The 16,724-nt window shown below is 42.9% G+C and overlaps 1 protein-coding gene across 2 annotated transcripts in view; it reads left to right on the forward strand.

The window, feature by feature from the left end:
* Positions 1-16,109, forward strand: part of RUNX2 (RUNX family transcription factor 2) — a 217,353-nt gene extending 201,244 nt beyond the window's left edge. The window contains exon 7 of one of the 2 annotated variants that reach the window (XM_038176222.2): positions 15,131-16,109. In XM_038176222.2, coding sequence (XP_038032150.2) covers positions 15,131-15,813 — 683 coding nt within the window. In that variant the 3' untranslated portion in view covers positions 15,814-16,109. The remainder of the gene's footprint in view (positions 1-15,130) is intronic. The other variant, XM_038176219.2, reaches the window with a different exon arrangement.
* Positions 16,110-16,724: the final 615 nt, after the last annotated feature.

Consider the following 16,724-nt stretch of genomic DNA (forward strand, 5'->3'; position numbering starts at 1 on the left):
TTGGCAAAAGTTAATGACTCTGTGCTTGTGAACTTGTCTGCAAAGCATATGGAATTAGCCATGCCTACAAGGAAAAGAAATCCTGGATAATGAGGTGCAGAGGCCAGATGTTGATGCACTGAGATGGATCATCCCCAAAGATGTGCAATGCTTGGAGTAAGCAACTGGGATGTTTGGATGATTTTATTTGCTTCTATGGAGAAAGAAAGTAAAACAAACAAACAAACAAACAAACATGTGATGAACTGTAGAGTGTGTTTTCTCATGCCATGGTTCTTAGAAGGGCTCATTTCATACAGTATCTCTGCACAGCAGCACACAAATAAGGAAAACTGTGAATTCAACCAAAATTCACGCTCTTTCTCATCTTTTCAGCATAATCTGGCCTTTAGTGGAAAAGGTGCTTGGCAAATAGGTGGTCAGGCTTTCTAGTTTTCTGACAGTGTCTCTCCTTACAATGCAGCAGGAAGACTGGGGATGAAAAGAACTGACCTGCAGAGAGAGTACCAGTGCTCACAATGGGCTTCCTAGGCTCTGTGTGGGTACTGGACATTGCACTGGACTTTTAGCTTCCCCAGGCAGGCCTGGCTGTAAGTTAGTGTTCCAAAGAGCATTGCCTGTGAATGTTCTTTTGGCCAGCAAGAAGCTGCAGTCCCTGCCCCTGCTGTGCCTGGCACATTAACATGCTTCCGTGCCACTGTACTTCTCTTAAATCAGGTGCATTTGCTTTGTGGTGCTCCCCAGCCACTTCTGCTACAAAAATACTTTTCCTTACTGAAATATGGCATGTCAGCAACGAAATACATATGAACCAGGATGTTTCCTATGACAGTTCGCATCTCACCTTTAGCTCAAGATGCTGTTCAGAGAATACTCCCACAGGCTCAGGAAGGGAGCTGTGCTAGATGGTGTGCTCAGCAGGACTGGCAGATCTTACCCCAAAAGTCTAGGTTTCACAGGCATCTGCCATGACTTGGTTATGTATTTTTAAATCACTTTAGTCAGTTTCATCTTTAAGATTTTTCTTTTTCTGTGACAAAAGAAACCCTTTTCTCATCAGAGTTATCTCATTTAGACATAGACACGGAACTTCAGTGTTTTTCCTTTAGGTCAAGTTAGGGTTGCTTGAACTGGGGATGTGTGCTCATTAGGGGGTCCTGAGATGCCGAGGTCTATCTCAGTTCTGGAAAGCTCAGCTTCATGCAGATTTTTTTTTTTTTTTTTTTTTTTTTCTTACAAGTGGAGCTTCCAAAATCCTGTAGACTCATATATATGTTTTTAAACATGACTGAACTTGGGCTTTGGAGAGAAAGGATAAATACCAAATTTGGGGTTGTCTCTTGACCAAAATTTTGAACGTCCTGAAGATTGCAGTGCTTGGATTTCATTATAAATGACAAAATTCAGGATAATAACAATGTTGGTGTGCACATCTTGGCTGACTCACAGCAACACTCCACATTTGGATTTTTGATTGAGCCCCATCTCTAATTATAATGCCACAAGGACTGGCTGAGAGCAGTGCCTCCATTTGACGTTGTATGCAATGTGTTGGACTGTACATTTTATTCCAAACCTCTGCTGCTATTACATTGAAAGTATTAGCTGTAGTGTGAGCTATCCGGGGATTATATGGGCTTTTAGTAATCATTTCTGAAGGTGTATCCACTTTCATAATGCCCAGAGAAGTTGAGCAACATTTTTTTCTCAGAATGGACTCTTTGTCTCTATGCCCGTGTCTCCAGTATAATTGACACCTACAGAACAGATGTATAGACGGATGCAGGGTTTTTCTTTCTTTTTGCTTTGGATTCCTTACTGTCTCCCTTCTAAGCTGGGATAAAGCATGACTTTGCTTGTTGACTCATTTATGGACTTCGGCAGCTGCCCCTTGTCTCTTCAACATCACTGCTTCACCAGTCCGGCTCCCCTTGTGTTCCTGGTGGCATCTGAGCTCCTTCCGACTTTGGTCTCCTGATATTCCTGGCCTAGCACAGACTACCCAGCTGGCTGTGTTCCTGGCTTCCTTGTTAACAACAAAATGCTGTCTTTTTACAACTCAGTTTCTTTTCATAAAGTTAATCAAGCAGCCCTCCTTTTACAAGGCAGCTGACCTTTTGGTCTTTCCTCCTTATGGCATGCTTAAAGTTCACAAAGCTGCCAGAATCCCCCTCCCCTTTTTAAGGCAGTCTCATGAGTAAAAAAAGCAGCTCCCACAGGAATGAGGAGCTTCTTGGCATATAGAGGAACCATCCCCAACAGGGTGCGTGCATTGTGCCCTTAAAAAGCTTCCTCTTTCCATTAAAATACATCATTGGAGACACTGGTGTATTTCTACTAGAGATGAGTCCAAACCATGAGTCTGAGTCCAAACATAGTTAAAGTATGAGGTTACTTAGTTGGGAGTCAGAGCTCAATATATGCTTTTTGGCTTGAGCTGGTCTCCTGTTTGCGCAGCGCAACTCAAAGAGCATCGCCGCGCTGTTGGGAAAGCTGCTGACACAAGTAAGAAACCGAGTGGTAAAGGCTTGTCATCAAACTCAACAAACCTGAAGGCAAACTGGAACCTGGCGTCTTGAGTAATTGTGACCCCCTGCCCAGCCACATGGAGCAAACTTTCTCCTTTCAATAATCACCAGGTTTTATGAACAACAACAACAACAAAATCATTTGCAGATGAAGTAGAGCAAGATCTCCCTGCCTTCATCTTGTTGGAAAAAAAAAAAAAGAAAAATCTCCTTCTTTGGATTTAGCCTGCCTGCATCTTTGCTGTGTTCTGAGCTGCAAACGGTGGCTTTTCATTTCTTTAATTGACAAACACCATCCCCTAAACATTTCCAGGCACAGTCATTTTCTTTTCTCAGGTTTACTCAGTGGTTCTTACTGAGGTTTGCATTTTTCCATGCATATGCTGAGAATATACGTGCCCCTACAATCTCATCTCTTGTGCTATGAGAAGTTTTGATAATGTAATTCATAAACAACTTCATTTTCTGGGTCTTTCTCTTTTTGCAGCTATCCTGTCTTTGGCTACTTGCTCCTCCCTTTGCAGCCAGCTGCCCTATTTACTAAATACCGCAGAACTTTCTGAACTGTAGAATTTCATTCCATTTGTCTCTCTTCTTAAGGGGCCGATCTGTCTTAAGGAGATTTTTCTCTTTTAAAAATAATTTTGCTGTGGTTTTACAGTCAGCATGTCTTCCCCCTTGCCCCCACCCCCTCCCAAAAAAAAAAAAAAAAAAAAAGAAAAAACAAAACACACACGAAACAAAACAAAACCCTGCAGGGCTATTTCTTCTCCTTCTTCCATGATTATGCTGATATAAAGACATTAATGCCAATGAAATTATTCCTTTCATGCTGGTGTATAAGAGAGGGAGCTCTGTAGGATGGGACATGCTCAACACTTTCTCAAAAGCATGGCCGGGGCCTGGGCCAGAAGGTTATCGCCATCTATCAAAGAGATCTCAAAGTGCTCTTTCATCTTCAATCTCTCAAACAGAGAATACAACCATCTGCCAGCAGGATGCAACTACCCACAGGCTGAAATCTAGCAATGCATTTAACATGGAGAAGAAGGCAAAAGGAGCACAACAGAGCCCTTTAGGAATGTAAGCAAGGAGTATAGTGTCCAGCTGAAATTAGTGTTACTATTTGCTTCGTGGAAACACTTGGGAAGCCCAGCCAAATTCAGGGCTCCAGTCTAGAAGAGCAGCCGCAGTGAGGGCAGTCTCTGTTCCAGGGCGCTTGCAGTCCCAGTGACAAATAGCAATCAGACCGCGGGCCAGCAAGAAGTTGAGCCAGGCAGAACTAAAATATCCCTGTTGGAGCGCAGTCCCATGAGACCAGTGTTATGTCTTACCAGAAACAAAGAGAAGAGCACATTTCCAGTCTCAAAGACTTCTCTGTCCCATTAAGGAAAACTCCAGACTACAATTAGAAAAAAAAAAAAAAAAAAAAAAAAGGCAAGAAAAAGAGACACAGCCACAGCGTGCCAGTTTGCATCCAAAATGCAGCTTAAAAAAAAGAGGGCATGCTCCCAGGAGAAGGCTGCTAGCACCCTTTCAGGCTTGTAGCTCTGGTTACCTTTCTCAGGAGGGTGGGAACGTGTCCCCAGAGGGAGATTATCCCTGCCCCAAGCCCAGGGCCCCTGGGTAAATATTGACTCAGAGAGAGGAGAGGCTGAATCACTCCTTCCTGCCCCGCCAAGGTGTCTCCCTCCACCCAGCGGGTGTCCAAGCCCACCCTGCACAGCCCAAAATATCAGATGGGAGTTGGCACTGGTGGTATTCAAGGGACGCGGACTCCGATGGAGAGACAAGAGTGCCTCTGTTTGTGTAGGGCTGACGTGTTTGTTTGCTCTCCGAGTGGGTGAATGTCTTCTCAAGACGGTTATTCAGGAGGACATGCAGTAGGAAAGGTGGGCAGGCAAATAGTCAAGGGACTGGGGAGCTCCTAGCACTGTTCTTCCACCCTCATTATGTGCTTCTCACCCCATTTTTTGACTGCTGGTACACAGCTGATAAAGGCATTGTGCCACCATTAAGAGCAAAGGAAGGGCCTGGTTTCATGAAAACTATGCTCTAAGGTGCATTAAAATGGCAGTGAATTTGTTAGAAGGAGCAGGGAGAAGATCCAGTGCCAGTGGTCCAACTATTGGACTATGGCTCAGGATTCAGCCATAAGGCATTATGACTGTGTGTCATATCTGCAGATCTCTTGAGGTCATAATCAGAGGGTAATAAAGCAAAGTGCAGAGAAGGCTCAGGAGCAAGTGGTGGTGACCACTGGCTGAAGCCGTGAGCAGGTGTCACGTTCATTTGGGTAGCTACTGGCTTGTGTAATCGAACAGAACGTAGGGGAAGGCTAAGGCTGTAGTCACAGAACAGGTCTGGGTTTCATTTCAAGTCTGCTACAGATTTCCTAACTGGGTTCCAGGCTGTAGCACATAAATGACACCTTCCTCCTCCACTGAGCTGCACAAGGCTCAGTGTTGGAAGGTTTCAAAACTGATTGAAGATCTCAGAGAAAAAAAAGAACAAAAAGTAGGAACAAAAAACATATGCTATGGACCTCTTTATATATATGGGAAGCGCTGTATTTATATATTTCAAAACTGGGCACTGGGTTACATTTTCATTCCCCAGTACAAAGGCAAATACATTCCAAACAAAGCAATGTTGTTTCAACAAAGCAAGGGTTGAAATCTCTCCAGGGCTTCATTCTGTCTCATTTAGATCGGGCATAAGATCTTAAAGCAGAGTTTAGTGGTCGGCCGATCATGTTCCTCTGGGAAATGACAGAGTGGTAATTCAAAAAGGGTAGTGAAGTACAGCATTGTCTTGGTCTGCAGGACTGTTCTTCAATAAAACCAGAGGCTCACCCGGCTTACAGGAGAACATTTTGTTCCAAAGGAGCTGTGGCTCTTCATTAAACAAAAGAATTCACCTCCGGCTAGACTTGGGTGTAAAATGAAAATGTTCTTGGAGACAAAATGTCTTTGTGAAGACAGCATTTCCATGATTCCTGCCACAATTGCCTGGGCATATCTAGCATCTGAAATGAAAGTTAGGACAAAAGGTATATCTTCGGGGCACCATCTTGCATTGGACATGTGTTAAAATTTCATTCAGACTTGGGAGGGGGTCTCAGTTCAGGCCAGGAGCCCTGAGGAGGGAAACAAGCACCCTGTGTCCTGTCTGGCCATGGGCTGGCACTCACCCACTCTGCACTGAGGACCCAGATTAGATCACGAGTAAAACTAATCTTTCAGGACTTTCCCGAAAGCCTTTCCTTGGAGTAAACAAGCTCTCCCACATCTGACACAAGCGATTGGGAAAGAATCCCAGGGTATCTAAATACAAAGGGTTGTGAGATATGCCTCCTCCCCTCCGACTCTCCCAACACACTCTGGTTAGCTCACAAAAAGATGCAGTAGGGTCATTCCGGGAGATAACTCATGTCCAGACTGGCATAATTCAGGTGTTCAGATATGACTCTCTCCCATCCAGATGAACTCTATAGGAAAGATAGAGCCCGTGCAGTTCTTCATTGTATGAACACTCTAAAAAGCACCTCAGGCTGTGCAGTTTCAGGGGATTTTTGTTACAAGATTATTTTCCTAAAAACGGCACCATCCCTCTGGGGATGAAGCATACTGGGAAATATATGAAAATTTAATGGATTCTGCAAGTTAGTTCCTACTTTTCTCATATACTTAAGTCAAGATCGTTCCCTTATCATCTTCAGATCTAGGGGCTTTTTACAGCCAAAGTGTCCACCTTCAGCTTGACAAGGAGGTTTTGGCCTGCAGACTCTTAGGCAGCACAACAGCCAAACTAATCTTGTAGACATGCTATGTCTAGTCATGTCTAGTCTTCTGTGCTATGTTTAGTCATAGCCTCATGCCAAGCCGCCCTCTTTCATCCGAATATTGATGACCAGTGAAGGCCAACAGCCTTGGTTCTGCTAAAGGTTGGATAAGAGACTTCCCACACTCTTTTTCATTGTCTTTTGCATTTAGGTACTGTTTCAAGAGCTTGAGAAAAGGTACAAGACAAGGATTGCTAGACTATCAGTCTTCTATGATATAAAATTCTTATAATAGAATAATAATTCTATTCTTATAAGAATAATCATTCTTGTAATGGACTATAAAACTTAGCAGAAGCCTTGTGCTAAGGCAGTCAGAAGTTGAATACCAGTGAAAGACATGGTCTCTGTATTTCAGAGGGAAATACTGCCATGAGAAGCCCTTGATGATAATGCCACCTACAGCATAACATGTCACAGGTTCGGGGTACCCCAGTCTGGATGTAGTATACTTCATTGCTCAGCCCAAGAAGAGCCATACAGCGTAGGCAACAGAGGCCTGTCCACTGCTAGTTGAACAACGTCCTTAGGAACCTGAAATCTTATTGACTCATGTGTACTGAATTTCCAGACCTGACTCACTGGCTACAAAAACCATAGGATTGCATGCTGTGTCTCATACTTTTCCTGAAAAAAAAAAAAAAAAAAAAAAAAAAAAGATTAATGTAACTACGTTTGGTTAATAAACAGTTGAATTTGCTTTGAAAGCTTCAGAGCATATATGTAAAGAAAATAAACAAATCAACAAATCTCAATCAGCAAAGAAAAGAAAATGTATGGAATTTCAGGTTTGTTTCTATAATGTTTCTGGTTACCTCAGATTTTCGGTTAAAGGCAAAAGAGACATCTCCTATCTCTCTCTTTTTTTTTTTTTTATCTCTTAATACTTTCTGAATTTCATCTGATTGATGAATTTATACTAGGACCACACAAAGCAGGAAGTGGTATTGAGAAAGGTGTGAAGAGTACCACCACACAGGTGGTTTTAGAGAATGTGTTATCTGGCTCATTAGTATCAAAAATCTGCTGTGTAAATGGAAATACTTCATCACGTAATGTAAAACTAACCTGGGAAACTAATTGCTATAGCAGTTGAAACCAGAACCTCTCCAAAGAAATGAAAAAGAAAAAGAAAAAGAAAAAGAAAAAGAAAAAGAAAAAGAAAAAGAAAAAGAAAAAGAAAAAGAAAAAGAAAAAGAAAAAGAAAAAGAAGAAAAAGGGAAAAAGGGAAAAAGGAAAAAATAAAAAGAAAGGAAAAAAGGAAAAAGGAACGAGATGGGCAGTTTACAGTGTTAATAAGAGCATAATAAGGGCATTTAAAAATACAATAGTTCTTATTAAGGAAAGAAAACAGGACTCTCAGAAGAATTAAACGTGATGGAAGAGCTATCTGCCTGAAGATAGGAAAAGCCTTTCAGGTTTCTCTGTGGTGTAGCTAATGGACAGATCCAAAAAGGTAATTGAGTATCTACTCTAATTCCAGTTGCAGTTCATGTGTTTGTAGTCCTCTTTAATGATCTTAAATAAAATTTGTTGGTTTGTCTTGTACAAAAGGTGACCTAGACAGTGTAAACATGTCTTTGGGGCCAAAAAATCTCATTCATTGGTGGAACATCAGGGCAATTTCCTACAGCAGACCATGACATTACAGTTAATGAAGAACTGAGAGCAGCTTCCTTGGAGGCAGCAGCTACTGACCGTTCACTGAGGCAAAACACAAGAGCAGAGGGATTTCTGGTCTGATCAGCTACAATGCTTTCCTGCCTTTGCTTTTTTTCCATCTCTCTTGAAGTAGCCGACAGTCAAATTTCAGTTTCAGAGGACCTAAACCCTCTCTCCAGCCACTTCTCCATCCTCAGCGAGTTGCTGGGAAGGGGAACCTGTGAGGGTGAAGAGAAAATGCCCTTGCAAGGCTACAGTGAACATTAGCCTTGCAGTCTCTTTATACATAACAGATTTCCCCACTCTGCCTTATTTCTGTGCTGCAAAAGAGAAAGAAAGATGGCTTTCCCAATTTCAGAAGAAGCATAAATACAGGGGTAGGGTAAAGGAGCCATTGCAGGGCTGCGTCGGCAACGTCAGTTGATGGGGAAGATGAAAGCTCCTGGCTCTGCCAGGGGCCCTGTCAAGGCATGTCATTTTTCATGTGTCTGGCCCCCATAAAGTGCAGCCTGTGTGCGACTCGTCTGTGCAGCACTTTGAGCACAGCGGGAAAAATGTGTTAGGCAATGAACAATGTCACGAGGAATCGCAGGCTGCCCAACAGCATTACCTCTCCAATGTGCCTACCTCCTCTTCCCCCACTCCTCCACGTCGAGATGTCAGGGCATCCGCAGAGGCTCTGCTGTTGTAGGAAGCAACAGAAGCTGCTGAGCACTTCAGGAAATCTGGATTTGTCCCATAGGTGTCAAAGGAGGACCTCAGGTTCCTGGAAAATCTGGTCCCAAATGAGTGTAAAAATGCACATTTTGTCAGGAAGTGAATAAAGTCTCACTGAAATTAAGCCAGAGACAAAGATGAAACAGCAGATGGCCCATGACAAATTGTGAGAACAAATTTGTTCGCATGACATGGGAATAAGTATGTACTCATAACAGACTGTTACTCAAGAAATTTTGAAACAGCACAACTCCACAGGAGTCATAATGTGATTAGTCACATAAAGCCAATCAAGCTAGGCCTAATGTATTGTACCTGGAAAAAAAAAAAAAAAGAGAGAGAAACAGACCCCCTTAGCAGAACATAATAATAATAATAATTTTAAAAATAATAATCCAAAGATTATTACTGCACAAGTAATGTGCACACAACTGCACAAGTTTATGAAGTTGCTCCAAAGTTGCTTTCTGTTGCTCCAAAATTCATAAGTGATCTAAAGTCTTTAGGGTAGCTCAAGGATTGCTATTAGGATGCTCAAAAAGTGAAGGGCCAATGGAAGGAGTCTTGCTGAAGTGACTCAACCAGGTTTAATCTCACAGCACAGAGACAGAGTCAGGGTATTTTTGATGAAAGGTCTTGGCCTCTGAAACAGACTTTGCCACATTCTCCATTACTGCATGGTTCTGGTAACACAATTATTTCCAAAATCTTTCTTTTTTTTTTTTTTAAATTGTGAGAGTGAAGGGCGAGTTTGAGTTTCATAACTAGAAGAACAGTGCTGATTTTGAATGCTGTGATCTATTGATGTGTCATTTTTTTCAAATTAATTTTTCATACCAGACCCCTGAGATTTAATACCCATATTTAATTGCATTAAATCACTTTTTTTTTTTTCAATAAGGGTTTTAATATCTGGCATATCTATATACATCTGGGATATTTCCATGTATGCAGAGAAGAATAGATTCTTAGGATAGAAATGTGATTTGCTTTATTTAAAAGATACTTTAGAATAAGCTTGCCTAATACTTTTACGAATTAGACATGCACTCCTAAGCTCCTCACGCAAAAACATGTCAGGGTTCAGAGCCTTTATTTGTTTGGATTCTTAGAAAATTAAGGTCTTGACACAATGTCTGGAACCAGATTGAATTTCTGAAATCACACGTAGGTAGACATGGACCAGGAGTGCTCACAATGATGATTTTGTTCACAGCTATTCTAATGCAATGTCCAGCAGTGTCTTTAATCTGGTGCTGGAATTTCATCCCCTCTAAACTTGTATTACAGTATGAAGCCCTTCTAAGCTTGACTACAGACCAGCAGTGGAAAGAAACACCACTCTGTATCCAAATCAAAACTGAGCAGCACAAAAGGATTGGCTTTTGAGAGGCCAGATTCAGATTCCTAAGATGGAATTTGTCCGTGCAAAAGAAATACCACCCTTGCTTACGCAAATGCTGCTATTGGACTTGCATTTACCACAAGCTGCCAGGACTTCAGTTTCACTTCTAACCAGAAAGAGGAGGCAGGAGTATATTTAGATTTTCTTGGGAAGCAGCTGCAATATGAATTGGGAGTGTGTGCACGCATTCAGGCTCGCGGGCACACACAAGCACACCGCTAGCTCAAGAGCAACTGCAGAAACCGAAGCAGAAAGGAGGGTGTACAAAGGCCTCCTGCAGTTGCTGCATCACAGGAGTGACCACAATACTCATTTCAGCATCTGAACATCCTTATCATCGAAATAGGTCGTCTGATCAGTGCTGACTCACTTGGAAGATTATCACCTGCTAAACCTCCAGCTCATTTCTCAAAGCACTGCAGGAGCCTGAGCCTCTGCTCTCTTGCACCTTACACCTTAGCTACATGATTTTATGCCATCCATTGGAGCACAGAGGCAATGCTACCCACTTACAATTCTGATTCAATAGGAATTTCCTCCATACATCGATATACAAATCACCCAATTTCCGCCATTTAGAAATTGGTTAGCCCAGCTAAGATAGCTGATTTATGAGAAGTGCTGGAGGGGAAGGGACACTCCAGAGCATGTGTGTCACACCCTTCTTAGGGACCTGATAGCCTGGGACAGCTTATCCCCAGAGGTGCTTCTTTCTCTGCAAGAACCCAGAAGACTGGCTTGCACTAGATGCCAGATAAATGGCTCAAGTCAGATGAGCTGAGTCCCATGCAGCATGCCAGTCAGTGGAAAATCACGCCTTTGCTTTTCCCTCAAGGTTTCTACTTCACAGACCTTTCCCTTGTTAGCTGACAAAAGACTAAGAAATCAGTTTGCAGCAATTTGCCTGCAAGGCAGATAAAATCAGTAGTCAAACAAAAGCAGCTAAGATAGCCAAGACTGCCTGAAAAGCTAAACTCATGCTCTTCTCATACAGATGAATACATTTAAAATAACTTTAATTTCCCCATTCTCATAGGCAACCCATTAATCTTTTGGTAACAACCATCATCATAGGCGGGTAGCATAGCAGGAAATCCTCTGCTCCCTCTCATTACTGTATCACCTGGCTTATTTACAGTCCTGTGAGGATCCTAAGTCATCTCAGAGGTGGCACGTAGAAGTATTTCCCTGTTACTTGTAAATGGGGAACACAAAGATGTTCCCTGTTTCCCTGTGGGGAAGCTTCCATGCTTTCTCTATGGGAGATCCATCCTAGATCATCTTATTTTTAGGCATAGAATTTATCTTTTGAAATTCAGGCATTTCCAGGACATGGTGTCCATTGCTGAGTTAGTTATCCTAAGTTATTCCCATTTTTATTGTCAGCAAAGAGATGAAGATACATCTCTGAGAATAAAAGATGAAGTTAGAAAGGGTGCTAGACAGAATTCCTCTGTAGAATAGAAATAGATATTCTCATCTAGGCACCCTTTCCTGTGAAAGGCTGAACCAGATGATCTTTCAAGGTCCCTTCCAACCTGGGATGTTCCATGATTCTCTATATATTTCTAATTCCAGCAATAAAGAGGTGATTCAGCTGCCCTGTTGGCAGAAGTTTGCTTTATCATGAGATGTATTACTTGCCAGAACTATTCAATACACTGCCTGAGAAGAAAGGCCAGAAAATCAGGTGAGATGTAGACAGCTATGCTGTCGACTGCTGAAGCTAAAGATGACATGAATCCCATTCCAGTAAACCAATCTTAAGGGATGAGACCAAGCTCCCTTATGTCCACAGCAAGAAGTATCTCTGAAAATATTCAGAGAGCTACAGGCTACATGTCTAAGACTTCTCTTGGGGACTTTATATGTACAACATAAAAAATGTAGGTGTTTTCAGAGAATGTCTTCACATTGACATTTACCATTCAGTTATTTAGAAGAATTGAATCCCAACCCAAGTTTTCTGGGTCCTAGATTAATTTCCATCACTGGTAAACTTTCTTTTCTTCTAAGCTAGAAGCCTGCTTGAACAGTCAGTCTTTGTATGTGGGAGTAAGCAAAGCAGACTGTAAGCATCTGTGGCTGGATGCACAGGAAGATACTGAGGGATCATGCACAGCTGGGTTTTTATGTTTAGAGGAGGTCTCTACACTTGCCTGAGCACCTTGACTTCAGAATATCTCTTCTCTTCAGGTATCAATCCAACCCTGCTCACCTACAGCTCTGTCTAGGTGTAAATCTATTATTGCCAGAATATGAGCGTGCCTCTGAATGCTCCAGTTAAGAAGGATCTCTTTCTATTAGAGCTGTACAAAAAATACCTCAAAAACAAAAACAGAAGAGTTGTAATGAGTTGCAACATTCAGATTACACAAACAAAATTGGAAGGGAAGGAAATATGCAGAATCACGCTGTTGTATATGATAAGCAATTGTGTCAGCTTGCTGACATGCTTCATCATGGTTAGGTCTTCCATATTCCTGGGCTTCCTCAAACGTGTCCCAGCAATTTTGACCATGGAGAAAAAACAACTGACCCTAGCTGACCCTGTTTTAAGGATTTGGACTAGACTGTCTCCAGAGGTGGCTTTCAGGCTCAGCAATTCTGTGATTCTACAATTTTCGTACTTGGCTTGGGTTGCTGGATGCAGAGCAGTCAGGTCAGATCCCATCCAGACAAGCAAGTCTCCCCGGGTGCACGGGCTGCACTGCATCAGCTGCGTGCACACCCGGCTGCTGAGCGGAGCTGTGCAATAGCTTCCACATGTCCTGGATGTGCCGGGCTCCCTGCGCGGGTACCCAGACGCCCATGTGGAATTTCTTAGATGGAAGTATGGGAGCCTGATCAAGCTGAGAAAGATGTGCTTAAAAGGCTACATGGCATAAATAAATCTTGAGGGGGGATTAGGGAGATGACAGGGCTGTGGCTTCTGATAGGGAAGCCATGCTATGTTTGGAAAGACTGCAACTAAAAGGAAGAGCCTTTGGTGACCAGATTTTTGTCTCTATTTTTGTCTGTGTTAGTTACTGCTCCTTGTATTTTAATCCTGATCAGACTTTAACCATTTAAGAATCATTTGTGACACTTATTTGTCATAGTGCTAGACCAGATTATCCCAAGGTTTGTTGAGCCTCCTCTCCTCTCCAACATATTGAAAAACATTACTCTTAATTTGGTTTGTTTGGCCAGTGTAGACAGGGATTAGCAATGCTATATATGGACCATAAACACTGCTCTGGTTAACACTACAGTTGAGCCAAACCTGAACCTTTCATCTCACTCTTTGCAAGCTTTGGTGGTTTGGATGGAAGTGACACCTGGATTTGAACTGTGCTTTATTTTTGTTTTTGTTTTCAAAAACCCAAACCCAATCAATAACACTTTGGAAAACCAACATCCAGCATCCTCAGCCCACCTCTAGCGAACAGGAATTGAGCTCCTGTGTAGGCAGTGGCTTTGTGTTGGGAAGAGAGCCAATACACAAAGGAAGGAAACTGTCTCAAGCAACCTGCAGTAACTTTCCATAAAAATCTCAGTGACATAAGGGCATGCTGAATTTTGTGTCATAATCCCCTCCAACCAACATGTGTGTTTGTTTAGGGAAGACATGGTGGTCTCATGTGGAACAAAGATGGACTTTTGTAGGCTGCATGTCTAATTGGTTTGGTGTTAGAAAGACAAGGAAAAGCCTTCATTTGCTTTTGACTCACAGTTTCAGTTTGCTATCTGGAATACCAAACCAATCTGTAATAAAAACAAATTTCTCACAGCATCAGATTTTTTAGATGCCAGAAATAATAATAGTATGTTGTTAACACCTCAGCGTTTGGCTTTTTTTAGGTTGTCTTAACCTAGATAAATCTACTAATTTTTGTCTTTGTACCCACATAAGTACTTCAAAATTTGCACCTAATTGCATCAGAAGTAGCTTTAAAATCCATCTGTCTTATGCAGACCATTCTTGTAGCATCTCACCACCTCCTGTGTAATGCATTCCCAATGCTGAAATAAAGATCCTGGCCATGGTATAGTAATTCCATGCATGCAGATCTTTGAAGCTGTTGAAAGGCTGATGTTTTCTAATATGTTTCTGGCTCTCAGAATCGTTGTAAAAGTAAGATCATCCTTACCATGCAGTATTTACCAACTGGGCACAGTGGGTACAACACCTAGGACCATAGAATGGCTTGCCAGGTTTTTGCACATCCCCCAGAGGCTACTTTATCATCTTACACGGTATACACTGGACTCAGTCCAAGCATGAATGTTTCTGATGATTTCAGCGGACGTTGGAGGAGGTCCACTGTGCTGCTTGTAGACTGGCATAGGCGTCAGGCTGAGATGCACAGCATCAACAGCTTCTTTCTCAGCCTCTGCTTTGTTGATTCACATAGCTGAAGCTGATAAATATCTACAGGCAGGGATCTGCATATAAATTGAATTGGATAACTTGTCATGCTTCCACACAAAAAAATAAAATTGTTGAAGAGTTTAAGCCACCAACTAGCTTTTGCTGCTTCTAGTGTTGACCTGTACAATCAAATCATAATGCTGAAAACCGGGACCCGCTATCAAGTAGCAATTAAATGCAGCTCCAGCAGCAAGCACACAGCCCTCACACCTGCACTGATCTGAGTCAGTTAGGACACTACCATCTAGCTCCACAACTGGCCAGGAAGACACAGTAGGTAATTCACCATCTAATACATACCCATGAAATATCAGTCAGAACAATGTGAAGTTCCACCCATAGGCTTTAAGAAGAACGAGACTGGAAGGATAATTTATATTTATTTAGCTGCATGTTTACCTACAATGTTCTCTTAGCTTAGAGTTTGTCTATTTGGCCTACAGAAAGTATCACTAGCAGAAATTCTCCCGTGCATCAAAAATGCCTGGTCCCACTGAAGTTAAATCAAACATCAGTTTATATATGTGTGACTCAATGCCCATGATGTATCTTCCTTGCAGACTCAGAGCCTTGCACACCAGATGCCCCACCTGCCGCCACTTCACCACCAACTTCTGAAGATCCTGGACCTTTCACAGCTCCAACATCGCCCTCTTCTTCCTCTGATCCTGGTACTACATCATTTTCACCGCCATTACCTGCCTGTGTCGCAGCCTTACATCCCAAACCGCCTCCTATCTCACCATCAACATCAGCTTCTGCTGGCACAGTTCATGCTGGACTCCATTCTGTTCCTGCACCCCCTGCCTCTACTTCATCCCTGCACCCTGGGCTTTACCTGCCCATGGTCCCACCTGGTGGTACCACCCACCTCATCAACTGGCTGCCCTTCCTTGCCTCTGCCACACTTGCCACCATTCGAGGGAAAGAGGAAGACCAGCCACCCATAAGGACGTGCTCCCTGGAAGGCGTGAAACGATGCAGCAGCACGCCCCCGCAGCCCTCCCGGGATGGAAATCACCAGGGGGCATCTGGAGGAGATGGAGCTCCAGAAACCACATCCCCACCATCGGCTGCTCACGCCATGCCCCCGAGCTCCGAGCAGGCATCGGCAAACGTGAGCGACATCCTGGCAGAGCTGCGGACCATGAACAGCCATCTCTCCGTCATCGCCCGAGCCCTGACCCAGCTGGCGGCATCACTGGCACCGCAGCAGGAGGCGTGTGGCACCCCACCTCCATAGTGCCTGGCCCCACACCAGCTCACCCCGCACATGGTCACATTAAGTGAGGACATCACAGGGGTGATTTTAACTGGGGACACCCCACCAGGGGTGTTTGGAGGAAAGGGACTTTGCAAACCTGCCCATATTGTCTGTGCCATTCCATTTCACTCTCTGACACAGGCTGTGACAAACCCGACTGTTTGTGTTTTTTCCTACTTGTTTATTTCCTCCTTGTAAACAGCTGCATATATTAAAAAAGAATAGTTTTGTGGTCTTGTTAATAAAATTGTTTATATTTCTTGCGTTCCTTTCAGATGTGCTTGCTCCCCTCCTCTCATCCATTAACCACACGAACACTCAGAAATTGGTGAGGTTTTGCACAGAAAAAGTGGAAAATCTAAAGTGGTGAGAAATTACCCACGACAAAATGCTCAGGGAGGTGACAAAACCCCTCAGAGCAGCATGGGAACTATAGACAGGACAGGAAACTATACAATACAAATCTGCAAATAAATTCCTGTTTCTCTCAGGCCAAGCTGCGTGGTGCAGCTCCGTTGAAGCTGGAGCACTTCCCAGTGCCTTAAATCTCAGGGTAATTGTAATTGCCAAAACAGGTAAAGGCTGCGATAAATTGTCCAAAATACAATGTGAGGTAGCTGTCTCAGCCATATTTGTTCTGAAGAGCAACCAAACATCTTCCTCAATTTCTCATCCTTAGAGAGCCTGAGCTGAAGGCAGTGCAGAACTTGGCTGGAATCTATCAGATTTCCTTTTTTTTTTTTTTTTTTTAATGGGCCAAGCTAATTTACACCAATTATTCAGGCACATGTGGATCAATCCACCTGTTTCTCCTTATTGCTAAGCTGTAGTGGTTTGCCTACAGGTGGAACTGAAGGCGTGAAACCTTAAGCAGTCCTCTTGGTGGATAG

Source organism: Anas platyrhynchos, chromosome 3 (genome assembly GCF_047663525.1).
Source record: "Anas platyrhynchos isolate ZD024472 breed Pekin duck chromosome 3, IASCAAS_PekinDuck_T2T, whole genome shotgun sequence".
Lineage (NCBI taxonomy): Eukaryota > Metazoa > Chordata > Aves > Anseriformes > Anatidae > Anas > Anas platyrhynchos.